Genomic DNA, 27,862 nt, shown 5'->3' with positions numbered 1-27,862 from the left:
TTTTCCTTTCCTACCCCAACTATGAGAAAGAAAACCAGAGCATAGAAAAATGTAAAATCACTAAGTAACTCAGTTTGGGATGAAGCTCCAGTTTTTCCTGCAAGCCAGAGCATGGCATCAGGACCTGCTATTTGCTTGAAGAAGCTTCAAACAAATATCCAAATTAGGGCTGGTGCAAAGGCATCTTACTGACAAGCAACCAGAGAAACTGTTTTGTTACAAAATCCTGGTGTTGTGCAAGGTAGCTCAAGGATATGCTAACTTAAAATCCAACTCTTTGAAAAGCAGTCTTCTCTGGCGACTTCCAGCATGCTGTGTTTCTTAGTATTGGCTTCTACTGTGGCAGAAAGACTCGTTTTTAGGTGGTTAGGCTGCTTTCTGAGCTGCTGGACTGAATCCTGCCTGGTGTGCTGGCTCTCCATGGTGCAGTTACAATATTGCAATTGTTGACCTGAAAAACATGAAATGGAGAATTAGGTAGAAGGAGATGTTGCAGCTGTGACAGAGCTTTTGCAGGACTCTGTGGGCTTGGCAAGGGAGGTAAGAAGTCCAAATATGTCTATTCGAAAAGGATCCCTTAATCATACCATGTGCTGTTTGTTTTGGAAAGGCAGGAATTAAGTCCACAAACCATCTTGGGTTGTTATCCTGTGGGGAGTTTTTAATTTTTCCCTTTCCCTGCCGTGGCCTGGCTCTGCAGGGAGCTCTCATGCCAAGTTCAGTGGAAAGTCTGAGATCTCCCCTGTAAGCTCTGCAGGGCAGGAGTTACTGCTCCAGAGCACTTCTGCCTCATCTGTCAAGAAAAGTTGCTCATGCTCTGGTTGGGTCTCCCTTACCTGACAACCTGCAGGTGTTGGAGGGGTGATGAAGGACTCCCTGCAGCCCAGCTCTCCTGAAGTCTTCCCCAGCTGAGAACTCTCAGGGGCACCTCACCTTTCCAGCCAGCTTAAACATGAACAGAGAGTATCACATCTGAGATAGAAATCCAGAAAGGATTTCTTTTCCAAGATCATAACTAGAAAAGAAGTCTTTCTGGCAGGTCTTCCATGTGGATGTGCCAGCTGCTGGTCAGCTGTGCAGCCCCACATCCAAGAGTCACATTTCACTTGGCCTCCATGGGAAGCAAAAGGAGCCCCTGATTGCAGAGATGGGCAGGGAACTGCTTGGAGAGGAGCCAGCAAGGAGCCTCCATGTGCCTCTTTGGACAGGACCTGATCTTAAATAAGTGGCAGAGGGGCTGTGAGGTCCCCTGAGGCTTGAGGGGTGGAGGAAAAGGTAGACCAGAGGACATTTCAGTCTCCTGCACCCAGAGTGAGGGCTGGGGCCCTGTGCAGGGGTGTGTCATCACTGTCACACAGTGATGACACATTTGGGTGTTGCCTAAACAGGGGTGGTTTGAGGTGTTTTCTCAGCCACTGCAGCTCATCCCTACACATGCCACGACCTCTTCCTCTGCATAGCAGTAGGGAATGGGGTGACATGGTAGAGCTCCCACGGATAGGTGACATCGAGGTCCACTCTGCCAGACTGAAGATTTCACCCATCTTCCATGTTTCAACAATCTTCCCTTCACTCCTCACTCTTGATGTTGGCATGCTTAACTGCTGGGGGGCTTTGGTGGATGATGCCAAAGTCTAACAAACAGTCTACATCTGCTCTCCCCTGAGCACAGCAACTCAACATACACTGCACCCCATTTATTCCAGGTTTTCTGGGAGAAAATTCCCTGTGTGCTCCCAGCCCTGGAATCCCCTGCAGTCTGGCTGATGTGCACACATACTCATGTATTTAGTGCTTACTGTGAGAGGTTTCCTGATTAAAAGCACAACAGCTCCAGGCTCCTTCCACCCAGTACCTGAAGGAAGCCCAGCCTGGTGATGGTTCTAGTGGATGCCTCTTTTCTGCTGCACAGGTAATGGCATCCTGACTCCAGCCTGGTCCAGAAAAGGATGCTGACAGTTTCTGTTCAGCAGTTAAGCAAATTCTATGTAAGCGATACCTGCATGTTTTCTGAGGAATAAAAAAATTGGAAGGATAGGAGTACAACAGGGAAGTTTATTACATACACATGAACTAAAACTACCTCTACTTCACGAGCTAGAAGCTTAGAAAAAATCCAGAAGGACACAAAGTGCACGATGAGTGAAAAGGGAAAATTACTTTTTCTTTTTTGATCCTCTCAAACATCTACAGATGCCAGCAGCAGCAGAGATTTAAAAGATTCTGTTTGTGACATAAAGCTCTGAAATCAAGTCTCCTCTTGGATTCATTAGCTTTCCATTTCTAAAATTCTGTGTTGGGAAACAAAAGAGCATGAGCTGTGGTAATACTGTTAAGTGGCAGAGAAAGGGTACTGTCCCAGCAAGAACAGGCTGGAAAAGTTAGTGGGAACCAGGAGGACTTTTTTTCCACATTTTTCCTCTCACTTTGTTTACTCACCACCTGCAGAAACGCTGCAATGCCCAGCATCAAGATTTTTCTCTTTCTCAGACAAAATATTGCAAAAATCTGTGTTTGCTTCTACCAGTTAAAAAATTGGAAACACTCCTAAAGTGTAGAACAGAAAGTTTTTTCTAACCCAAGTTCAAGTAGCAACAGTGCTACAAAATAAAATACAGAGCTTTTTTTCTCCTCATTAGCTACAATCTCACAGCTCACAACTAGTGTACTGCCAGCTGTTAGCTAAGTAGACATTCACATATCAAGGTATCTCTTAGCCCAGAGCTGAAGTCCCTGCCACAGGCTCATACTCTGCCCAATGATGCAGGCAGCAGCTTTGCCCATTGTTCTGCCCCGTGCTTGGAACCTCAGTGCCCTCTAGTCACACCCAGCTCTGGGGGTTCTGGGGTCCCAGAGTGCTCCCTGAGCCCACCACAGTTCAGAAGAACAATCAACAGCTCGCAGTCCTGGCTCTCCAGGGACACAAGACCTGACTTCCCACACAAGAAAGCATCTGCAAAGCCTCAGCTGGATGACTTATTAGCAATTTTTGTTCATCCCAGCCCTGGCCCCATGATGAAAGCATTAAATTAAGAGTTTCAAGGTCTTACTAAATGAATTCCCTTTAAGGAAAAAAATAATGCTGTGTGTAGCTGAGATTTTTTCTGTGCTTTTTGATGTGATCCTACTTGAATTGCAAAGTCTTGCCTGACACAGGTTAAGGTGTTCATGCTTTGGCTTTGTCTGATATTAGAGGTCATAAAAATTTGGAGAGACTTTGCCAGCAAACTCCTTTGGAACATGAATTGCCCATGCACGTCATGCAAGTACTGTTTTTACTTGGGGTTCTGCAGATGGCAGGGCCACTTTGCCTAGGCCAGCATTCCCCTGAGACTTCTCATGAGCTCTGGCCTTCTCCAGGCTCCTCAGGGTTTAGCACAAGGGTTTTGTTTTTACCCTGTGGTCTTTCTTGTCAAAGCAGAGCAGGTGAGACCCATCAGGGGAACAGCAGAGCAGTGCATATATCAAAGCTTAGTTTCTGGGGACAGCAACTGCTATATCTGCTCCAGAACAGGAATCTGGTGCTGGTGACTTTTGAGTCCTGCTTTCTTCATCCTTATAGGAGGCAGCATGAGCAGAGCATTTCCCAAGGCAAGTCATCCAGCTGTTTGCATGGAGGAATTTAACTCTTCCCCAGACTGCATAGCCCTGTGGCAGCCTTGCAGTGCTTGCATCTGCCCCCCTGACTCTTGCCACTTTCCAGAGAGTGGGGACATGGTGGTGGGAGATGAAAGGAAAGGTTCCACCGTAGCAGCAAGGCACATACAAAATATTGCATAGTACATTTAGCTAAATGCAGGTACTGGTCTTCGCCATCAGATTGTGGTACCTTTGCTGCATTGGCTAAGAGACACACTGTGGGTTCTCTGATAAATCTGCTTTGCTCAGTGCAGAGATGGCAGATGGCCCAGGAGTGCACATGCTGGTTTCTGGATCTCACACACAGCCAGGGCAGGGTGCACAGCACTCAGTGTTACTGTGCTGCTGCTGTGGGTGGCCCAGTGGCTGTGTGTTCTGCTGGCTTTTTAAATTTCGTCTTTGTTTTGCAGAGATTCATTTGAATGCTGACAAAAGTGCCTGGAGACATGGGAATGTGCTTTAGACAAATGCTGTATGAAGTGTAGTGTCCAAGTAAGCTGGAGCATGCAGACTTGCAAATGCTTTTGCTGGCTCTCCTCCAGAAGGATACAGCAGTTATCATATTCTTGGGAACTGTACCCTCTTTGTTTTCCTCCGTTGCTTGAGGAAGGAGTAATTTTTACTACAATTACAGTGAGTTTAAATAGTGACATCTGTATGCTGAAATTGCTTGCTGCCCTGTTTCTATTTTTGAAACTCTTAAGATAAGAGTTTGATTACTGAGGAAAGCTATAGTAATGGAAGAAGTAATAAATTCTGAATGTTATGGTGACTCTCTAACACCATGTTGCTATTTTGATAATGATTAAGGAAGTACACCAAAGGTAATTTTCTTAGGTTGGAGAAAACAAGTGAAAACAGGATATAAAGAAAAAGAGTTGGATGGGTGACCCAAAAGAAACTTGAGAAATGGCCTAAATTCTGTGTACAAGTATCCTGGAGGGAGGGGCAGGGGCAGAAATTCCAGTTATTCCAGGGCTTTTCAATCTAGTGAGCAAGGCTCAGAATAGCCATGGTTAAAGATTAACCAAGGTCAAAAATAAAATTGGACATCAGACATACTTTTGAACATGTTAACTGATGACAAATATTGGGAGGAGAAACCAAAGGAAGAGGTTAATTGCTTGATTACTTATGTCTTCCAAGGAGGTCCAGGGTCTTTCTGAGACACAGGCCACAGGTAAGCAGGTATGAATGGCATTAAATGGTCGTGTCTTTGATGTGTTGCTCACCTGATCTTCTCTTCTGACCCTGTCAACCAGGGATGTCTGCAATGAAAACTGATGCCTTCTTCTAGGCCTCTTTTTCAACAGTAAAAGAATGGATTTGGAGTCCATAGAAAATTGAACTAATCTAATGTGGAGAACAGAACACTGTCCTCTGTATTAGTTCAAACAGTTAATTAAATTTCCCAACAATACTACAAAGAACAATCTCCAATCTCTTCCTTTAAAACAGCAGATCTTAAGCCCTATAGGATCAGTAGCAGCTAGAGCTCATTAGCTCTATATGAAGACTACACTACACATCACACAGATCCCTAATATGTAGGTTTCACACAGATAGAGCTTCAGCACTGACCTGTAAGTTTCCCAGGCTGGCACAAATTGCCTGCTGCAGTTTATCAGGTTGATAGATGCTTAGGAATACATGGAATTCAAGAAGCTGAGGTTGTCCTGTAAATTGTACAGCTGTGATTTTGATGCACTCTAGAGACTTCCCTTCTCTCTCTTTGAGACTTACAGAAAAGAGAACACTTGGCAGCCTGAAGAGAACAGATCACTGCCCATCCAATCCACCAGATCTCCTATGTTAAACCTGTTTGGGTTAGTATGATAAGTATTGACTGCCACAAACTGGGACCACTTTTTACCTCTGGGAAGGAGGAAATCTTCTGCATAATTGAAATACTTTTTAGTAGGGAAGGAGAGTTCAAAATCCATTTCAAGATCACATGCTCCCAAAGCATACAGAGTCCTCTGCATGAAATGACATCTTTTCAGAGCAAGAATACCAAGGTTATTTCAGTTCTGATCACCATGCCCAGGCTCAAAATAATCAAAGCCTGTTATCTGAATCCCTGCAATAACATGACTCACCAGCTAATGAGGACAGTGTCTATCACATGCTTCAGTCATTGCTTTTTAAGATATGTAAATAAGGAACTTCCAGTACAACTTATTCTTCATCCTTTCTTTTCCCATTTATGTTAATTCATCTTCAGAATAATTATTAAAATATAGCATCTTCTCTTCTGAAAATTACAAGAAGTCAAGAAGTAGAAGATCTGTCTCAGTTATGATATAGTAGTTTCTTGTAATATGAAGTTGCCCAAGGGCCCCTCAGTACAGTAAGAAGCCTGAACATGTCTGATGAAGTTATTGCTGTGCCCACAAGCAAGAACAAAGCATGATCATTGCAAGAAAAAAAAAAAAAAAGAACAATAATAGAAAATAACAATAACATATAAATGTTTTTGCCTAGGTTTTGCCTGTTTGCAGAAAAACAGTGTGCCCTATGGATCAAAGAAGGAGAAATACAAATTTCTCGATCTTTGTTCTACGTTTCTAGATTGTGCTCTTATCACCTCCTGTTCACAGCTTGCTTCCCACAGCAGGTTGTGAGTGCTGGTGGGTTCCTTAAAATGGCCTCAGACTTGGCAGCTGTGGGGTGTGTAGAAGGAGCCAGGTGTCAGCCAAGCATGTGGCACCCATGGGCTGCTGCTGACACAGTTTGTGTGTGGGGCTGGATTTGAAATGTTGAGCAGGACACGGGGTGCAAGGTTTGTTTTTTCTGGCCTCAGCTGTTTAAAATTTGGCTGCCTGAAGCTGAGAAAAGGCTGTGATCTTTCTCTACCAATAACTGAGAGTGTCTGCACCTCCAGATACCCAAATGCCTATCTTAGGGTGGCATGAATTGCTTTCTAGACATGACTCTTCTTATCTGTTGATTGTGAAGGGAACACAGGGGGCTGACAAACTTTAGCAACTCACTTTTGGGTGTCCGAACTGGAGGATTTAGTAATCAAACTGGAGCACCCCAGTGAAAGGTAAGAGTCAGGGAGATTTCATGAATGGTTGCAAGGTAAGAGATCCTGGAATTCAAGACAGGGCTTTTCAGCTGATTTGCTGGATGATCCAGTGGTAGCAGTGGTGGTGATGCCAGCACCCTTCTACTGAAGAACACCAGTCTGATTGTGCTGCTTTTGTCTCCACTCTCAAAGGTCGCCACTGCGAGGTCCATCAGATGACTGGAAACTACATGTGGGACCAGAAGGCAAATGTATCATTTGATATTGGTGTGAATAAAGAAAGCCTGCTGCCTCTCTGGTGGAATGGATCAGAGCCTCTGTGGGTCACTATGATGAAAGCTAAAAAGAACGTTTCCATGTACTACTGGCCAGGTTAGTATGTGAAAAATTCCTACAATGCACTTTGACACCTGAGCACTCCGTATGCTGTAAGAATGGCTCTCTAATACAGTTCTGAAATACAGATAGGATTTTTTTGTGCTTTACTAATCAGGCATAGAAATGAATTAGCTTTTTTTCAGTCATGATAATTTGCATATGCTTAGAAAGGAGAAAACTGAAGTTCAGTAAAAGCAGTTTTCCACTAAATGCTAGCATCATGAGTGTGCTGGCTTGAAGTGCATCCCCTCCTCCATCAACTGCTTTTTCCTCTTGTCCACCTGTAACTTCTGCTATGCTCAATGGTTGCTCCATGGTTCACGGTCCAATCAAAGTTAAACAATAACCACCCTCCCCAAATGCTTCTTTGGTTTTAATCTGGAAATTAGTAGCTGAGAGCTGAAGATTATCTGCTCTGTGAGAACAAGAAAATCCAGCTGAAAGCAAAGCATCCTTGTCTTCTGGTCCTCCTTCATTGTTAATTCATCTGTGGTCCCAGTTGGTCTGAGTCTGGGCCATTCATTTGGAGGGACTGGCCTTTCTGTTCCTCATTTGTTAGATACTGGACCACTGGAATGACTAGGGATGTGCAATAATGAGTCCTTTTTATCAAACAGAAGTATTGTATCCCCTTAGACTACACGTTTAGGGACTCACATGGAAACAGACGTTCCAGCTGAGCAACCAGACTAAATCCCTTGCAAAGCACCCAAATTCTCAACATTTTTACCTTCTAACTGTTCCCTACCCTAAGCAGTCTGCAGATGCCCTCAATGTGCAAGCGCAGGCAGGAGGAGCAGAGGACTCTTAGGAGAGCTGTGCTGGGCACAGCCAGTGCCAGCAGGGCTGTGGCAGCTGACTCATGCCATGGGCTCCTGGCCAGCTCGTCTCTGCTTCCCAATGCAGAGTGTGTGCCTGGCCACAGGCTTCCCATGCAATGTGGCTAAGGGTGTCCTGGCAAAAAGCCCACAATTCTAAGGAATGGGAAGAAAGAGTGAACCAGGATGAAAAACATTGAAAAGCCATCCAGAGTGTTTCTACAATACTGAAGAGCAAAAAGATCTGAGGGTGACAATATTGCTTTATGGACTCGGAGGCAGTCAAAGAGTTTACATCAGCCCTGAGAAAAGGCTGCCTCCTACTGAAGATGTCTCAAGTGATCTAACAGCAAGGCAAATAGTAGGACACAGAAATTATACAAGAATGTATGAATTCTTCTAAAAATTTACAAAAATATCTCTTTCTGTAGACTATTCATTTTTAACTACTATTGTAATTGCTCTCAATAGGTATAATTATGTACTGAATAGATGTAACAGCCTACAGAGAGCTGCTGAAATCCAAAAAACCAGTATCACTTTCCATTAAATGCCTTTGGACTTCACCTAGCTTCTTCATGTTGCCCTTTGAGCAGTGTTTCCCAGGGAATATATATGTATCCCCGTATATATATGTATACTTTTCACTCTACCTGCAATTTCTAGCTGAAAATTGCAAGGAACAAGAGAAACCCCATTCCCCCAGTGCTTATACTCCCAAGTGTATGCACTGAACTCCTTTATGACACAGAGGGGGAATTTTTGCATGGATCTGGCATTTTAGCTGTGGACTGTGGCATGTAACTCTGTCTGTCCTTAATTATTTATCTGTGATGGTTGACCTTTGGCAAAGCCATCAGCACTTCAGTTCAGCAAAAGCATGAAGCACATGTTTATTTTCAGGGTGCTCGTGGTCTCAAAGGACACATTGGCCATACAGGGTCAGACACAGGAAGCAGAGTGAAATATGGAACTACTGAACTGAAATACAGGGCGGTTGGGCTGCAGCAGGACTCCAGCTATAACTGGGGTGAACAGAAGTCTCTTCAAATGCAACAGCATTTGTTACGTTTTCTCTATATGATTTTTTTCCCAAGCATTTTCTTGTTCCATAGCAAGGACAAAATCCTTTCTAAAAATTCTACAGCTATCATTTTAAAGCTTAAATTCTTAACAAGCCATTTGAATGGGGAGCGATACCAAACAAAATGAAAATAAAACCCCACGATTTAATAACCAAGGTGAGTAGAGGAAGGCATTTGTACTGCATATGATCTGCTATTAGTGATTAGCTTTCCAGCATGAATACACACTGCTGCTTAGTAATGAATCTTGCAATTATGATAAAAATCCAAACAGAAAAGTTTGGGAAACAATAGGAGCTGCAATATGTAGCCACTTTGTTCTGGAAGATGCTATTTTCTCTGTAGCTATCAATAAAGACAAACAACATCAATGAACCATAGCAGGAATGCATTGGAAACACCAGAGTGCTGATTCCCAAGATTAACTTTTACCAGTGTCATTTCCTCCTCAGAGCCAGTTCCAAGCTTTGCAAAGCCTAAACCCAAAATCTGCTGCTTTATTTTCTTCCCTATGTTCCTCTCTCATGTGTAATCCCTGCCCAAAGAAATAAAATCCAGACCCCAGTACACAGGAACACAGAACACAGGAGAGCTCTGGGATGCAAACAATCACACAGCTTTATCTGTGAGCCTAACATAAACCCAGCAAAGACAACTCATGAGCAGAATGCACCTGAAATCTTGTGATTCTAGAAGCAGAGGAGCCAAACTATCACCATGCTGGGGGTCCCAAACACCACTTCTGCCAGAACATAAGGCCTTGCCTTGTAGAGATGTTTTTCTCCTTTCTTCATGCTCTGTGTGGGGTGAAAGGCACAGCCTCACCCCCAGGTTGCCTGTCCGAAGCACTGCTGCTCCAGCAGGTGGAGAATGCCCAGAGGAGCGCAAGAGCATCCTGGTCAAAACCTTGGAGTGGTCCTTGCCCTCAGCCCAGTAAGTGCCATCATCGCAGATGCTCAAGCTCCTTCATTTTCCAGCAGCCCATGCAACTACTTCAGCTGAAGTGCAGTGACAACTTCTCTAAACACTGAAATAAGAGACAGAGGGGGAAAGAAAAAAGACTCTAAACTCAACTTTTGCCATTTAAACATAATATTTACCAGACCATACAGCTAGTCTGGAAAGTTTTCAAAATCTTCTGTTATGACATGAAGTGTCCAACTGTTAAATAAATGTTTAGAAATGTAATTTAAAGCTGGCAGAGATTCTGGTCTCCATGTCAGACAGATAAAGAGGGGTTTATCAGTCTGAAAGAAGTCCTTATTCCTGCTCCAGTAGTTCAGGTTTTTAAATAAAGGTTTAGCATCATACAAAACTATGCAGAGGGATCTAGCATTACATCTTAGTAAATACAGCTTAACTATTTGTAGTTTAACCAAGAAAAACTTGGCATTCCCTTTGGCTGCCTCCAAATCTGTTTAAATTTTCTTTCCCATAATATCTAAAAGAAAAAACTTACCATCTGTCCTGGCCTCTTCCAAAACGAAATTTAAATATTAAAGGGTCTTCATAGCCACTATTTTGGACTTGTAACAAGCCTTAACATTAAAAACCCTAATTTAAGTTCTATTCATCATAGAGGCAAAAAAAAAAAAAAAAAAAGAAAAAGAAAAAAAAAAAAAAAAGCATACTTGAAGACCACTATTTCATGGCCAAAATGATTAAATGATTTCTAATTGTTGCTACCCTGTAGTCTTTTACGTCATGCTCATCACTTGAGAACCTAGAAATAGCAAAGATAACTCAGAAACTAAAATATCCCAGATCCCCAAGAGGTTAATGCTCCCAGTTAAAATTATCTCATGAGTAATTCTGAAGAAAGTTATTTGAGAAAATTACAATCTGATGTCAGTATCTGAAGGAAAAAAGAGGGAAAATGATCATATTAGTCACTGGCTATGAGCAGTTATCCAGCTGAAGTTAAACACAAGGTATTTCTAACAACTTTCCAAATTCATTCTTAACTTCTTGCCTGGTTTTGGAGACAATCTTGAGCCAGACTCAAGTATGAAATGAGAAATTGGCTCCAAAGTTCCAATTCAATCCTGAAATACTAGCAAAGCCTGGAGAGGACAATTGCATCACCTCTAGCATCTGAGGTAACCGAAAGCCCTTGTTTTACTGCTGGTAGCACCCAGGACACCCTACAAAAGGCTGGATCTCTGAGCCCTCAGGGAAGGGACTTCCTGGGTATGACTTCAGGCCATTCATGGAATACATTTTTCTGATGATTTGGTTCAGTATCAGCTCAGACCCATCCCTGCTGCACAGTGTAATTTCTTGGGGACACTGTGTGCAGATGTAAAGGAGTTTTATTGCGGGGTGATCAAGAGACTGAGTTATTGTCACATAATCTGCTGGCTGCTTATCCAGGCTGTAGACAACTGTCATGGGGAATCATGGTGGAGAGATGAACACTGAGGTATTTTCATGCAGAAAGTGGAAGAGTAAATCCTATGTTTGGGGCAACATGGGAAGAATGAAAAGTAAGCCCCATCCCACAGTTTAGATACAAATAAAAATTAGATATAGCTTCAAGAGTAGGCAAATGTGTTTTTACAGGAAAATAAATCAGTTGACTACATTAGATGTTTATTATTGCAAATAATTAATTAATCATAACAGATGAGGTCCCTTGAAACACACAGAGCATGTGGAGACCTGGGAGCTGCTACCACAGGTGAAGAGACTGAATCTGTCATGTGTGCTATTGCCCTTTCACTTTTGGAAAATATAATTTCCATCTGACTTATCTGGCTTTCTGCAAATCATTGAAGGTTTTAAAAAATTCCTTAGCTTAAACACATAAGTTTTTCTAATTTTTCATGGTAGTCCTGAACTATCACATCAGAAGACTCCTAGCCATCTTGGCCTGCAAGCGGTGTGCTTTTCCCTGCGTCCAGCACTGCATCTGAGTGATGTGAGCCCATGGGAGCTGAGATGCAAGGCTGACAGACTCTCTTTATTGAGTGTCCCAGTAAGCAAACCACTGTAAATCACCTCTGTTGGTAGCTCTGCTTGCTCTAGGGCCCTGCCTGTACTTACACCTCCTTCTCACACCCCAAGCAACAAGTCAACATATGACAGTCCTTAATGCATTTCACTTTCCTCCCAAAGAAGAAGCAGAGGGACCCAGATGTACAGATTCAGGCTTTGGCTTAGAGCTGCCTTTTTGACCAGACTGTGTTGCTGTATGCAGGGGCCATTTTGCAAAAGGTGGTGTTTTTTGGTTTTGATTCCTCCTTGTGGCCCTTGTTTTCTGATGTGTTTCTGAATACATCAGAAAATGTCTAACTGTGATGGGAGGACTGGGGTTCTGGAATGATGATTGGCATTAATCCAGTGTTTCTGGAAGCATACTTCTTTTAAATATTAATATTATTCAGCAGCATAGTAACTGGAGAGCAAAAGGGCAAAGAAACCTCACAAAAACATGTTTTTCTATGTTCAAGGCCATGTTCTCCTGTAGGATTTGTTGCCATAAATTTTTAGGCTACAAAACAGACTTTATTTTGCAAGAAAGGCTGCCAGTTACCAAGAGAGTTAATTGGTTTACACTGTTTTAATAAGACCTCCTGGGAAACAGATATAATAGTGGAGAGCCAGTATCACATCATAAAATACACTTTATAGAGGATATTGCAATGTAAGATACAGTGTGTCTAACTGGAAAGTATTTGCTGAAGTTTCAGAGAACAATATCTAAATCTATTATGTTGGAAGCCTGGAAATGAGGCTATATGGCCACAGAAGTTAAAATATAAACAAGCTGGTGATTTAGGTGGACCCTTGGTGATTTAGGTAGTCCCTTGTGGCAGACCAGTTTTTTCCCTGGTCTGCCACAAGGGAATCAAGCATTTTACTGTGGGCAGGTCGCACAGAGACCTTCCTTTTAGAGAGGGAAATAAAAGAGTGCAATGTACAGTTTGCTACAAGCACTTGTCAAACCAACCTCTCTCCCCTTTTCCCTTGCCAACCCCATGGTTTCCTGCAGGGAGGGCATAAGATAAGTAATGTCACAGGGAATTTACAGACCTGAACTTGCACACCAGGGTGTGAGGTCTGTGACCAAGGTGAAATAGCAGAGCTTACCACATTTTTTGCTCGTAGGTTGCGAGGTGGAAATCCTTGGAGTCAGACCAAGTTACTGCCGCGAGTACTTCAGTGTCCCAACAGACAGGAACTTCGCAGACGCCATCAGCGATGCCCTCGAGTCTCTGTGGTACGTCACAAGATTTTTGCAGTGTGGGGTTTCCTCTCTCTGGGACAAATCTTTGGATTTACTGTCAGGGAAATTTTCAGGATGAGCTTCCAGGTAGGAGGAGGAGGGCCAAGAGTGCTTTAGAGTATCATCATAGAAACAACACCATAACAGAAATAGGGCCTTACACTAAGAGCGGAGGGAAAGATGTGCTCCTCTGTTTCGGTGTAGTCTGCAACAAGGAGGAGACATCCTGACTTAATTGCTTGTAATTTGCTGTTTCAAACAACTTCAGGATGAGTCTGAAGCCTTGCATGTCTACTCCTGCAAGAAAAGGCTTTGAAATGCTTGTATTTAGACAGGGGATTTGGAAATTCTGAAATTCAGCTCCAGTCACTTGTTTATGAGAGTGATGGTCTGGCTTTTTCTTCATTTTAGAACATCTCAAGCCAAATATTTTTGGGCATTTATTTCGTGCAAATATGGGAATAGAATAGAATAGAATAGAATAGAATAGAATAGAATAGAATAGAATAGAATAGTTCTATTGGGAGGGTCCTACAACAGCCATATAGTCCAACTGATGGGAATATATCTCTCAGACAACTGCTAGGAAAAATGTATGCTCCAGACCCAGCTTTCAAGTTCCACTATCTCTCATCCAAACATTTACAAGAGACAATTCCACATAGGGTGTAAAATCAGGGAAGGTTGCACCATCACATGCTGCACCAAAGCCTTACTTGAACTATAACTGAGCTCCTCCTTTTAAAGCCTTGTTGGTTCCATAATTAATCCAATCCTAGGAGACCCTTCTACTTCAATACTTGCAATGGTCATAGCAATTTGAATCCAAAAAGTTTTGTATTCAGGTTCTGAGTGTTGATTGTTCCTGAAATAAAGGCTCCAAGATTATGAGAGTGCTCTTGGGGAAGTTGCTCCCAGTTGCACACTGGGTCCTGCTGCACAGAGGCTCACAAATAAGTGTTGTTTGCAGCATGGGCTTAGACAGAAGGTTTCTGAGACCATGTGAGAGGTTTTATCCTGAAATTATTTAGCTTAGATTTAAAGAAAGTTACCTGCATGTGACATGAGGAAGCCATATGTGTCATAGGAGGCTTTCTGGAGCTTTTGCAATGCTTTTAATTCAGTGAATAAAAAAGGGAATGGAAGATGTAATACAGACATCAGCTTTGGCTTCTGGTAGAAATCCAGAATTAATGTAGAAAGATTTTTGGTCTGGTATCATTTTGGGATGGGTCAAGATATACTTGAAGCTTCTTGCCTGGTTTCTGTGAAGCACAGTGTGTAAGGGTGCTCAGTGCTGTTTTTCAGCTCTGTAATTGTGAACATAGTGAAAAATGAGACACAAACTGCTAAAAGTACCAGCCCTTCAAGCTGTTATTTTTGGGTAGCTGGAGAGTTTCAATAGCTAGTTCTGTCCAAGCCACAAAGCTGCCTGTTGCTGTCTGTGGTGGAAAAGGAAAGGGACACAACAGTGTTGGTGGAACAACTTGGAAGAGGTGAAAGCTGATGATTTCAAGAAAAGTGTAAGTCCCTGCCACCAAGATGTCATAAATAACAGCTACAGTCTTCTGAAGTGCCCAAATCCCACAGATCATCCCAGTGCAGCAGGAGGTCCTGTCACTGGTGTCTGTTTACACACCATCCCTGGTGAATTTCTTCCTTTTCCTTTAAACTAAGTGCCCTGTATCCAACAAGGTGGGAAAGAGGAAAAAGTAATGTTCTCACATAAAACTAATAATCAGGTTTGGGTGTGAATACTGCAGGGACTTTAAGAAGGGAGGGTAGAGAATGAAAATATTTAAAATCTGGTAGGTTTTCCTTATTGTTTCTCTCATCCATCCACTTTGTTTATTTCTTTAAGATTTAGAAGAAGTTCCATGCTGCTGTGCCAGCCCATGAGAAGTAAAGTCTCTGAAATGCTTTTATTGTAGTCATATTCATTTAGGAGGATTTAGCATCTCCAGTAGAAGAGTCTTCAGCTTGTTATCTATATCTTTCACAAGTGCTTTTGACTTCTGGAGCTGTTCAAAGGCTGGCATATGCAGTGTGGTGTTCCCTTTCCACACCCTAGGTAATTGGAAAAGCCCATTAGGCTGAGACTGTCCTTAGCTGTATGTGAGAAAACAGCCTGTGGCAAGGGCAGTCTGTTGCCTGGAGCAGTGCCTTGCTCAGCAGCCCTAATGGCAGGTATCAGTAGTTAAAGGACTGCACTTGGGCTCCCACCATTAGCAAACCTTGCAGGGACTCCAGGGTGAAGTACCTAACTCATCAGGGAGCCACTGAGCTTCTCTTGTAACCACAGGAAATCATCCTTCAGCAATATTCTCCAGTCTTTTCAAACAGGTGCTTCAAGACCACTATTTGGACCAAGAATATTCAAAACAAAGTCAAGCATCTGTTTTTGGCAAGTGAAACTAAAACCTCCCTTGAATCTTTTCAACAACTGTAACTTATGGGTTGTTGTAATCTACCTACCTGCCTGGGGAGGTGTCATGAGGTCTGCATTGTACTTGCAAAGCATGCTGGTAGAATATAAAATACTTTTTGGTGTTGCCATCAATGCTGTCCAACTTTCTTCAGCATTCTTTTCTAAGTCATTTATTTGGAAAGTTACTGGTGATGGAAGAAGACAGGACTAACAGAATACTTCTGTCTGAAGACAGAATACTTCTCCCATGTAAGCCATGATAAGGGTTTTCTTAAAAATTTAGAAAAACCCTTTTTTTCCATAGAAAAACAGGCAAAAATTGAAACAAAGTCAAGCCCCAGACATGCTGTACCAAATCCTGCAAACTCCTAAGCATGCTGCATTACTGGAGCTTGTCCCATTGAAGTAATTAAATATTCTTCCTTACAGCACTGAGCCCTCATGGAGAAATCTCACCACAGCCTAAATGAGATCACTTGCTTTATGCAATAAATCTCTTTCTTAGCTTCTCTCTTGGTCAAAATGATAATTTACTTATAGGTGAGAAGACATAAATTAGTTTAAGTAGCTTATAACACAGGTACTGCAGCAGAAGAGAACTATTTCAATAGGTTCAATGACTGTGTATGCAATAGAGAAATTACAGGGTCAAATTTTAAAAAATAATTTATGCCTAATACAGATGGAAAGTAATGCTTAAAATGAAACTGGGGGGAGGGAAGCATCGCTTCATTTAAATTATTTTAAAACCTTGAAGAGTGAGGAACATCACTGTTCTGCAGGGCCAGCAGTGGAGAAATTCCCACCCCAGCAGACATCTTCAGCTTCTCGCAGGACTGCTCCTCTGAGCCTCCTACAAACTGAAAAATGCAAATGACAGGCTCTAATTCATTCACTCAATCCCTCATCTCTGATTTTGCCTCTTCTGTCCCACTAATTACACCAGACTACCCAGGTGTCTTTAATCAGACATGCTGGACTAACAAGTCTTTCTGTAGAGATCTTAATATGGATGAGAGCATGTAATATGGATGGCATGCTCTGCCATATATTAAGTACAGCACAAAAAGACTGGGTTTGGGTTCAGGAGTATAGGTTTGTGATTTTATCCACACAATTTCTCTCAGGGAGATTTACAGAGAACAGTAAAGTGGTCATGAAAATGAAATTAAGCACTGATGTGTGTGCTATCCCCACTAATGAGGCTGACAGCAATCAATACAGAAAGGTGTGATCAGCTAAACTTGTGCAATTCTGAGATTACCTTTGTTTCCCTTGCTCATGTTCCTGAATAAAACCCCCTCTTAAAATCTCATCCCAGTTCATACTGCTTGGTATTTTGTAAGACAGAGCACATCCTGAGTTGACCTCTGTGGTTTGGAAGACCTCACACAGTAGAAAGCCAGAAGTGCCAAACTTTAATTAAAGCACATTTGACTGGTAATTCCCATAATCCTTTTAATAGGGGCATTCAGCACAGAAATCAGAATTTCTTTGTTCTTAAAGGGAAAGCTTCTTTCCTGATTCAAATAGGTTAGTAGAGGACTGCCAGGCCAGCCTGCACATGGCAGTTTCCACCTGCTGCCTCTGATGGGAGTCTCAGGCAAACTCAGGAGACTCTGGGGGTGAATAATGAGCCCAGCAGTGCAACAGGTGGTAGGACAGCACAGGGTGCAAGCAGAAAACGGGGGTTTGTGGCTCTACGTGCTTGTGAAGACAACAGTGCCAGCAGCCAGGAGGTCTCCATGTGTGTCAGCCCTTCACTCCTTGCCCTCTGTCCCACCCCCAGCAACAACAGCGCCGAGATGGCTGCGGTGTACTACGAGCGCATCGACGTGGAAGGCCACCACTACGGCCCTTCGTCCCAGCAGCGCAAGAACGCTTTGAAGGAAGTGGACAAAGCCTTGAGCAACATGATCTCACTCATCAAGGTGAGTGGCTTCCAATAAACCCAGCTCCTGGGAGCCTTTGGAGGCTTTTAAACTGGTCCTTGTGGCACTGCCCAGAGCCTGTTTAACACTTGTAACTGAATGCAGTGGCTGCAAATTTTTCTTTCCTGAGAAAAAGGCTACTGAGTTCATGTGGAAGTCAAGGCACCATTACCCTGATTATTAGTTTCATTGATGGCATTATAACCCTCCTGGTGGATTTATACCAGTTGCCACAGGAAGCCACAAACCAATATACATGTTGCTCTGTTTATGACTTGTGTTTCCAGCTAGACTTCATTGTAGGTGAAGAAATCAAAACTGTGTTTCCTAAGGTTTGTGGAATCAGACTATTAACTTCTATAGCAGCTTTTATGACAGCATTCAGAACTCTGTACTTTAAACTTGGTTTTAGAAAAAGCATTATTGAAATGATTTTGCAGTAAGAAAATCTTTTGGGTAAATAGTAATTCTATGAATATTTCTGACAATGATAAATGCATGTTGGAGTTTTTATGTGTTTCAGTGAAGAGAGGAATATGCATCTTCAATTTCACTAAATATTAAAAGCTCTAATGCCAAGTGCTCATGTTTGGGAGGGAAAGAGAGAAACACCCCTTCCACAAGTGGTATCATGGCAAAATTGCTGTGTGGACTTGTTTAGGAAAAACTCTGGTGCTAACTTGTCGGACTCTTCCAGAGCAGCAAGTAAAAGTGGGTATCCACCATTATGGGTGGTGGCAAAGCACATTGCAGGACATTGATGGATATGATCCTTCTGGTTAACTTCCACAGAAACAGTGGAGGTCAAAAGGTGATTTACATTTTCCAGCAGGCACAGACAGTGCCAGGCTCTTACATGGCCCTAAAAGTGTCATACACTTTCCTCACAGAGCAAAGGCCTTCAGAATGATATCAACGTCCTCCTCTTCTCTGATCATGGGATGACAGACATCTCTTGGGCAGATAAAGTGATTGAGCTGAAAAACTATATCAATATGAGTGACACCATACAAATGAAAGACCGAGGTCCTGTTGTGAGCCTCTGGCCAGCTCCAGACAAGCATGCAGAGGTGAGTACAGCCTAGTTGTTCACCTCAGTTTTGTGTTTTCTCAGTTTTTATGCCAATTGTGTCTTCTGTTTTCTCTTAACATCCAAATACTGCTCTCAGAGATGTGTGCAAAAATCAACTCTTATCAGGAGTCAGACTTGGATCCTGTGACATCCTTGTGATGCTGGTTTCCAAAGGAAAGTAACCCAGGCAAATTAAAAAGCATGAACTTGCACTGTTACATGGCAAGGACACATGCTTTTAAACCCCACCCTTATTGCTTCTGATAAATAGCTAAAAGATTTTACTTCAAAATGCGCTTTTAGGATTTTATATATATTAGTCAATTTATTGACTAATTTATTGACACTCTAGCTAGGATGTTCAAATCATCTGAAGCAGGTTCAGGCATTTATATTCCAGTAAACTTCCACTGAAGAACCAACTCCATTAGACCAGAATTGCAATATTGTCCTTGGAGGAATTTTTGATGAAGCATGTTGGATTGAGTCAACCATAAAAGCTCAATGCTAGAACTTCAGGGTTTTGAGGGATAAATTAAAACAATAGAGAAAAGATTTGAAAATCACTTGAAAAGAATTAAAATGTAATTTCTCTAACTAATAGACAAATACATTATAGTTTAACCCAAAACCAATGCATAAGGAGTCATTACTGCTGTTCTCAGAATATAGATGAGTGGATGTACAAAATGGGCAAGTTGTTCCCCAGGCAAATAATTTTGGTTTCTACATTATATTTCATCCAGTTACAGTATATTGTAGCCTGTGCAATTTTTAAAAGAGAATATTTGCTGATCTTTGCACCCAATCTCTTTAGGAATTGTGTGTCTGTGATACTGTGAACATTTCAAATTAGTGCCAGAACTGAAAGTTGTCTTAGAGGCATGCATGAGCAATTCACTCTCAAGTGCATCACAGGGGATCACAGCATTGATGTGCTTAACCCAGAACTCCCTGGTTTTGTAGGCCAGACCTTCAAACAAGGGCAAGTTGCAACTTCACACAGCCATAGGGTTTCATCCAACAAAGCTCTTCAGCACATCCTTCTCTCTCGTTAAACACCCAAATATTCCTAAGGATAATAAAGTACAATGCCTTATACTATTGTTTTGTTTCCTTCTTTCATTTCTTTTTAGGATTTCTTACTGGAGGGATGTTTTTTAAGCAAAATGAAGTTGATTTTCAGTTTCCCAATAGCTAGATTCTCTATTTCTAATGAATTTTAAAGAGCTGTGTTTATGAGTTGGAGTATATTATAACATAGTGGTTATCATCTCTAAGAATTACCCCATTTCAAAGCACCAGTACTGGTGACCACTCTCTAGCCCTGGTCATGGTGGGAGAAATTGTGCCATCACACCCTGGTAATATCCTTATGGTCACTGCACATCAGCGCACATATCTGGCACACATATACACACCAGAGTGACTTAGCTGAAAGGCTAGTGAAGAACCTTTCATTCTTTGAAGAACTGAGCTATTTATTCCTGAAGATTATTTATATTTAACTTATTAAAGAATAATATAGAGTCTAGAGGCTCCAATATCTGCCTTGTCTTTGGCATATGAACATCTTTTCCAGGCATTTAAAATCTATTTTCTGAATAATTTGTGGTGTAATGACATTTGTGTGATTATATTCCAGACAGTATAATTAATATTAATAAACCACTTGTATGGCATTGTGCAGATTCAAAGCTGCAGGCTTTGGCTAATTAATCTCACATCAGATAACTAACGCAGCAGATAACTGAGCACTATCAATCTCTTGATAGTGATTGAGTGGGTGAGTGCAGAAACACAGGTGAGGTGACATTCATTCTCCACTCAAGAGCACAAAGAGGGAATGAGTGGCAGACAGAAAAGATGGTATCTCTTTTCCATGCCTGTCCACAGTACACATGGTGCCTTTGAGTGTCTCACCACTTCACTCACTGCCTCCTGTCTCCACAGGTGTGGTTTCTCCTGGTCTGTTTCTGCAGGTAACACTTACATGTATACATTTGTACACTCATGGTACAAATGTATACATGTACACTCACATGTACAAATTTGTGAACATGTGTATTATAAATACACACAATACATGAATTCATGCATTCCTATGTGTTTATGATGCAAGTTTTTAGAATCCCCTAAACCACACAGGCAGGTTTTGTCCAGCCATGATCTTTGGACAGGCAAAGTCCTGGTGTGAATGTGCTGAGGATTAGCCATTACAGAGGATTAGCCATTCTGTAAATCCAGGTGTTTCCATGTACCCATTAGTGTATTTATGATTTTACAGCCAGATCGTGTTCTAACATTCATTTGTTTTGCAGATATATCAAAAACTGAAAGCTGTGGAACATATGGATGTTTATAACATACAGGATATTCCAAACAGGTTTTTCTACAAAAAAGGAAAATTTGTGTCTCCACTAACTCTCGTGGCTGAAGAAGGATGGTTCATAGTAGAGGTAAAGTATAGAAGCAAAATACTTAGACAGGAGTGTGGAAAGGTGCAATATATTACTGATCATTGAGTTAAAGTCAATGGGCTGACTACAAAACTAATGTCAAATTCTGCTGTGTGCTTAAAAGAACTTAAATGTATTGCAGCTATCCTAGAGGAACCAGTTAAATAGTTAAGGTGCCTCTTTTTTCTCTGTTGTCATAAAGCAGTAGTTCTTGTATTTTGCATTCCAATTTTGTTGCTTTACTCTTTTTCTCCCCCATTGCCATCTACTTTCATTTCAGACAAAAAGAGTGTTACCATTTCAAGTCCTTATTATCCTCCTCCTCCTTATTATGCTCCATTCAGCAGTACCTTGTGGCAATTTTTCCTTCTGCCTGGCTTTCCTCCCATCAGACTGTCCTAAAAAATGCCCCATTTCTCCCAAGCCCACCAGTCTCAAAAGGGTCAGACTGGAGATTTACTCCTCAGAGATTCCCATGCACACACTGAAAACCTGGTAACTTGTTAAGCAGAGAACACAAACATGAAGAGATTTTTCATACTAACTTATTTTTTTACTATGAATTGTTGTTGTTACTTTGTCCTTGTGTCACCATTGAGCACGTCCACATTACAGATACTAACTGCAGCTCAGCACAGCTCAGAGGGTGAGACAACTGTGTATTTTTAAGGAGGTAAACTGAGCAATGTACTAAGTGATTTGCCCAAGGCCATGCATGAATTCAGTAAGTTGGCAACAGAACCACAGAGTCCTGGGTTTCTTTTGTGTCCCAGCATAGTCAGTGCACTTTGTTGTCTTGTAGGTGATTGTAACTCAGCTCAGCACCTTTCATGGCCTTCAGAGCTACTGCTCACCAAGCTTTGCTCAGTCCACACTACAACGTTTCTCACTAGCCAACATGAATTTAGCATAATAGTTCCTACAGCTTAATAAAAATGCACCTCTAAAAAAAACGGATGGCTTTTGAATACAGCTGGATGAGTACCACACATCTGATTAAAAAAAGTATAAAAAGCCAGAGTTAAGATTTAGACAGGTAAAGTAGGAATCTGAAACATTTTCTCCAAAATTATTTTTAAAAAATACAACTAAACTCTCTCGCACAAAAGTTCAAAATCGAACATTTTTACATAGTCTGTAGAAAATAAAAAAGCACTTTAAAAATCATTGGAAGTCTGACAAACCTTAATAACAGTGCAGCAAACACTGCTGCTATGATAATTATTTCTGTCTCTCTGCCCATTCCTTCCCATTGTTTCTGATTTTCAAGAATGTCCTCTCATTAATGCTGTCAGATTTTCTTTCTCTTCAGTACATTTTCATTATCTGTGAATGGGATATGAAAATGAAAGTTTCCTGTCATATTTTTAAAGAAATTAATGTGCCTTTTATTCTACTTCCTGCCCAAACCAGTGAAGAGAGGATGTGCAGCTCTTCCCTGTCATGCTCCAGGGCTTTTTAACTCTCTGTTAGCTAGTGGATAGCTAAAAGCTGTTTGAAAAAGGGGATTCTGTTGATGGTGGGGGTTGTTGAAAGAGACAAAGGGGGTGTATCTGGAAAGTTGTTTCCCTCATCACGGAGCATAGGAACTGAAGTCCATCTATGTTTTGGTTAAATCAGGATGAGGAGGGATTTCATGCTGTATCAAAGCTGATCTGCTCATATGCCATTGTTCCTTTCACATGAGTGAGTGGTCCCCATCCTTTAGACATTGCACACTCAATTTTCTTTCTTAAGAAGATAAAAATCAGACAAAATAAATGTTTATAAAAGGAAAGGGATCCTCACTTAATCTGCTTCACCATCTGCAGGGGCTGCAGCACTTGCCCAAAGTGGGAATGTGGGAAACTCTTGTGGGCATCTTCTGTCCTTCTATACCTGAGTGAGAAGGCTAGACCTGGACACTCCAGAGGACTGTGCAGCTCCTTCTCTGTAATTATCAGAGAAATTAGTGCCATGGGTCTGATGAACTGTCAGTTGATGTTCTTTGTTTAAGTGAAATTCCTGCCACAGTTTTGGGGTGATGTGGAGTGCCACATCTGTCTGCTGCTACCCCTAAGGAGCACGGGACAGGAAAAACTCATGGACAGGTTGGTCCAGCATTTGATCAGCCCCTAGGGACTGCTGCTCTGACAGATATGGCACTGTTGAAGGTAAAAAGCTATTGATACAAAGCAGGAGAAAGTAAGGAAGGAATTTAAGAGTACATATTAAGTGCAGTATGGGCTAGGAAGGACAAGATTTATAATGATAAATTAATAAAGCATAGATCCACTGAGTAAGGAAATAAAACAGAGCACAGGCCACAGAGAGTGGGACTGTCTCAGGTCAGAACCAGTGTTCCCTGGAACAAACCTCATTGCTTTAATACAGAAACAAGTGGGGAGAAGAAATAATGATTAGAAAATATCTAGTAGGGGGAATATTTGTATTATTAGGCTGAATAGTCAAATGGAGCAAAAAATTACTTTTTTTTTTAAGGTGTCAGTGGCATGTGGGGCAGAGCAACACCCCAGCAAACCCACAAAAGTGCATGGTGCTGGGTGGGAGAGCAGTGCTGCAGGCATGGGGAGAGGGAAAGCACCTTCCTTACACAAGTCACATATGACTGTGGTACTTCGTGCTTGTGGCAGAAATCTACATGAGTTGTCCTCCCCTCCCTGTGGAGGGGGAGGTGATTACTCACTGAGACAGCAAAGCCTGTCAGGAGGGGTCACCCCTCCTGGGCATGAGCTCCTGCGCAGGTGACAGCATAGTGTGGGGCCTGAAGGGGTGGTACAGCACATGGAGACACAATATGGCACCCCACAGTGCCCAGCACAGCTCACAGGCAGGCACTAACCATGCTCTGCTGCTGTCACCCAGAGCAGGGACAAGCTGCCCTACTGGGAGAACGGGACGGGGAGGAAGGAGGCGTGGCAGAATGGCTGGCATGGCTACGACAACGAGCTCATGGACATGAGAGGCTTCTTCCTCGCATATGGCCCAGGTACTGTGCCACCATCCCTGGTGTCCCACTTCCCCTGCAGCCCCATGGCCCTCACCCCTGCAGCCCTGCAGCCCCTGGCACATCAGGACCCTGATGCAGCACTCTGTGACACCCAAAAATTACAAATAGATGACAGGATTTCCTCACAATGGAGGGGTTGTTGCACTGCATCTGTTTTATAGCTGAAGAAACAGGGCAGAGAGATATGAAGGGATTTAGTCAGCCTCTCTCTGATGTCCCAGGGCAGTTACTAAATCTTTGCCATGTTTTCCTAAATTTTGGCCTAAATTTTCAATTCTGTTTGAAACACATGAATCCTGCTTTTGTCGGGGAATTCAGACTTGGCTACAGCAGGGCACTTTCTTTGGGAAAGTTGCAGCTCACCCATGTGTCTGATGGGCAGACACATAACTCCTGGTTTCTACTTCATCAGGCCCTTTAAGCAGGGCAGAGCACCAGGCAGAGCACCTGGCTAATTGTATTGCACCAGTGAAAGCAGAATGTGCAATACAATTATGTCAGGCTATTATGTCTATCAAGCACATGCAGTAAAGTAACTCCTGTACTTAAAACTTCAGAGCTTTCTTTAGTTTTTATAATAAAATTGGCCTAGGAGTAATAATAATGAATAAAATTGTTTAAATTAACGTTTTTGCTGAGCTATGCTCTAAATTGTATAGCATGCCACATCCCAGCCTGGTGGGTAAGTCCCAAGAAAGGCAAAGGAGCCCTTGCCTCCCAGCACCCCACATTCCAGGGTTGCCTGATGCCAACTCCTCTCTTTTGCCTGCAGATTTCCGATCCAACTACCGCGCGCCTCCCATCCGATCTGTGGATGTTTACAACATCATGTGCAGCCTGGCAGGAGTACAGCCACTGCCCAACAATGGCTCCTGGTCCAGGGTGGAGTGCATGCTCCGAAACACAGCCTCCTTGGCACCGCTCCCCCCGCGCAGCAGCTGTGCCCTGGCACTCGCTCTGCTCTCCCTGCTCTCCAGGCACATCTCCTTACTGTGATCCCTGAACAATGTCACTCAGTGTCACCAGCAACTCCATCCTTCTCTCTTTGTTTTTTTAAAGTTCTTCATTTGAATAATAGCTTCATTAATAGAGGGCTGTCCCCCACTCCTCCATTGTGCTCCACCAGGCATGAATCTGACCCATCCTGCATTTACAATGGTTTTAACATGAAGCCAGGTTTTGTGCTGCTCCAAACACAGCCAGGGACAATGGTGTCACTCACCTAGATTTACAGCACTGCCAGTGAGGGCACAATCCTGGCTGGGTGTCCACAAAGTTTTCTGGTGGGTGCACGTGGGGATCTCTGATCATCAAACACATCTCACCCCAGCATCTTTCACTGAGGAGCTCACTCTGGTTGGCCATACTGAGAAGTTCAGGAGTGGAGACAACCTCTCTGTGTGTAGCTGGGATCGTCCTGGTTCACCCTTCATCTCCAGCTCCAGCAGCAGCCGAGTCCCATCTTCTCCTTACAGCACCAGCCAAGCCCTGTCTATACAGACACAGTCTTTAAAAAGCCAAGAGCTTTGCTGAGGGACCATAATGCTGAGAGAGGTGGGTCAGCAGGAGAGCATCCTGCTTCTCTCAGCCTTTGCTTCTTTATTTTCACCAACACAAGTCCTGGCTCTGCCCATTTCCAGGGCCAGGCTTTCCTCACAGACCACAGCAGTGGGAAAGGCTGGGAAAAAAGAAAGTGACAGAAATCCTCCACTTCAAAGCCAGTGGGAAAATGAATAGACATCTGGACACACAAGGGTCAGGAGAACATAGGATGAGGAAGGCTGGCATTTAACAGCCTCTCTGCTTTTCCTGGTGAAGATAATATCATCTGATCATGTTCGATACTCAATTGCATTTCTGAAGTTTTTTCAACACTTACTGCTTTTCTATCAGCTTTTGCTCTCTACACCTCTGCCTGGTGATCAGCACAATTCCCTTTATTCTGCAGCAGAGAGAGAGGTCTACACTGATAGATCTCCCACCCTCCCAGCTAATCCAGGTGATTTTTTCCACCATGGGCCATCAAGCACAAGCAAAGTTGTAACAACAAAGTTAAATTAAACAGCAGGAGAGGATAGAGTTGTTTGCCAGAGGTGCCTTTGAGAGTGCACAGCGCTTTATCTGATATACCTCTGAACCAGGAGCTTTCAGCAACAACTGCCTTTGGAAGGACTGAGGTCCCTCCCCATGTAAAACAAACCTCTAGGACTCACAACTCTTCTGGATCCAGGGACAAGCATGATCCCAGTATGTGTGCTACAGTGCATTTAAGGGTGAATGATTACACTGGGGGGGGAAAAAACAAACACCAAATTAAACTTGACAAAAGACTTCTGTAATAGCTGTAAAGATTTATGTAATGTGTTATTAAAGTTCAACTGAACCATCAAATCAGTTGGGAGAAAAATGGAAAAAATCAGGCTTTGTTATTAGACTGTTGAGTATAAAAGGCAATTTAGTGCTTTCGAAGCATTTGCAGTAGCTGTAAAACAAGCACCTATTGTTCAGAGTTCCCTGTTGCTCTTTAATGGACCAGGCTCAATGAAATCACTGGAGCACATTTTTAAAGAAAAAAAAAAAAAAAAAAAAGAAAAAATTAAGTCAGCATACAAGATAACTAAATTACCAAGTTTTGTCTGAAAGTCATCAGGTTAAGATGCCATCAGTGCCTGCTAACCCCTCCACAATGTGCCATTTTAAGTCTTACCAGAGAGCAGAAGCCACGGTCTTCTTACAGAAGAAATGTTTCTAAAGGTATAAGGGTACATTCAGCTCCTCAGTTATACAAACAGAAACTGAAAATAACAAATTGGATCCCTTGAGTTGTTCCATGGATGGGCCATGACACATGAAACCAACACTGATCCTTGTGAGTACTTTGTATAACTCATTTTTGTCAGGGTCCACATGCAAATACTGAAGGGTAAATCCAATTGCAATATGATTTGTTTGACCTTAATGCAAGCATTGTGTGTATGGTAAAAGGTACTTGGTCTGTAAAAGCAAAATTTGATGGCAGATCTTCAAGAAGCTTGCTAGCTTCAGGAGAACTACAGCTCATTATTTTTTGGAAATTGCATCTTTCTTCCTCAGAAATGTCATACCTCTGAATCAATTCACGTTCTCATTCAAAAATCAAGTGTCTTAACTCTTGCCTTTTTTTCTGTATACTATGCAATGGAGGTGGGTGTATTTTAAAACCTATTTCTGAATGATGTTTTTATACAATGATTGTGAATGAGTGAATAATTCTAAAAATGGTGTTAGAAAAAGCACTTCTTTGTAAATACTGTAAGATTTTTGAAGAAAAAAATAGCCCAAAATCTTCCCTTCAACACTTTGCCTTTCTTGTCTAATTGCTGCATCAAAGTGTGATAAACAGTGTTTGAAGCTTGTGCTGATTAATTATCAGAAAGACGAATGATAACATTGTTTAGAAATGGCAAAGTTGTCAGCATGTAAATTAAGGACATTAAATGCATCACATGAGATGATGTAGCTCGTATATGCAGTCCTTTTTTCCAGATGTATTTCATTATTTAACCTTTTGAACATCCATTCAGGAACACATCATCCCCACTAGGCAATGGACATGACAAGACATTTTGCATTTCTAAGAAGAGAGGTGAGCCCTGGATGGTCTCTCCAGACCCACTTCTCTAAGGCTCCTGTGTCACCATCACATCAGCTGCTTGCACAGAAATTGAGACCATTGTCCTTGGTATGAGGGTGCGTTAGGCTCAGGCTGTCCAGAGCTCCCCTTTCCCCGTGGGAGATGCTGCA

The 27,862-nt window shown here is 42.3% G+C and overlaps 1 protein-coding gene across 1 annotated transcript in view; it reads left to right on the top strand.

The window, feature by feature from the left end:
- The window catches only part of ENPP6 (ectonucleotide pyrophosphatase/phosphodiesterase 6), a 31,502-nt gene extending 3,929 nt beyond the window's left edge, over positions 1–27,573 (top strand). The window contains exons 2-8 of the mRNA XM_014264897.3: positions 6,863–7,042; positions 13,062–13,173; positions 17,397–17,538; positions 18,429–18,608; positions 20,932–21,069; positions 23,935–24,058; positions 24,852–27,573. Coding sequence (XP_014120372.1) covers positions 6,863–7,042; positions 13,062–13,173; positions 17,397–17,538; positions 18,429–18,608; positions 20,932–21,069; positions 23,935–24,058; positions 24,852–25,075 — 1,100 coding nt within the window. The 3' untranslated portion in view covers positions 25,076–27,573. The remainder of the gene's footprint in view (positions 1–6,862; positions 7,043–13,061; positions 13,174–17,396; positions 17,539–18,428; positions 18,609–20,931; positions 21,070–23,934; positions 24,059–24,851) is intronic.
- Positions 27,574–27,862: the final 289 nt, after the last annotated feature.

Source organism: Zonotrichia albicollis, chromosome 5 (genome assembly GCF_047830755.1).
Source record: "Zonotrichia albicollis isolate bZonAlb1 chromosome 5, bZonAlb1.hap1, whole genome shotgun sequence".
Lineage (NCBI taxonomy): Eukaryota > Metazoa > Chordata > Aves > Passeriformes > Passerellidae > Zonotrichia > Zonotrichia albicollis.
The sequence above is the reverse complement of the archived record's forward strand: the minus strand, read 5'-3'. Positions and strand labels throughout refer to the sequence as shown.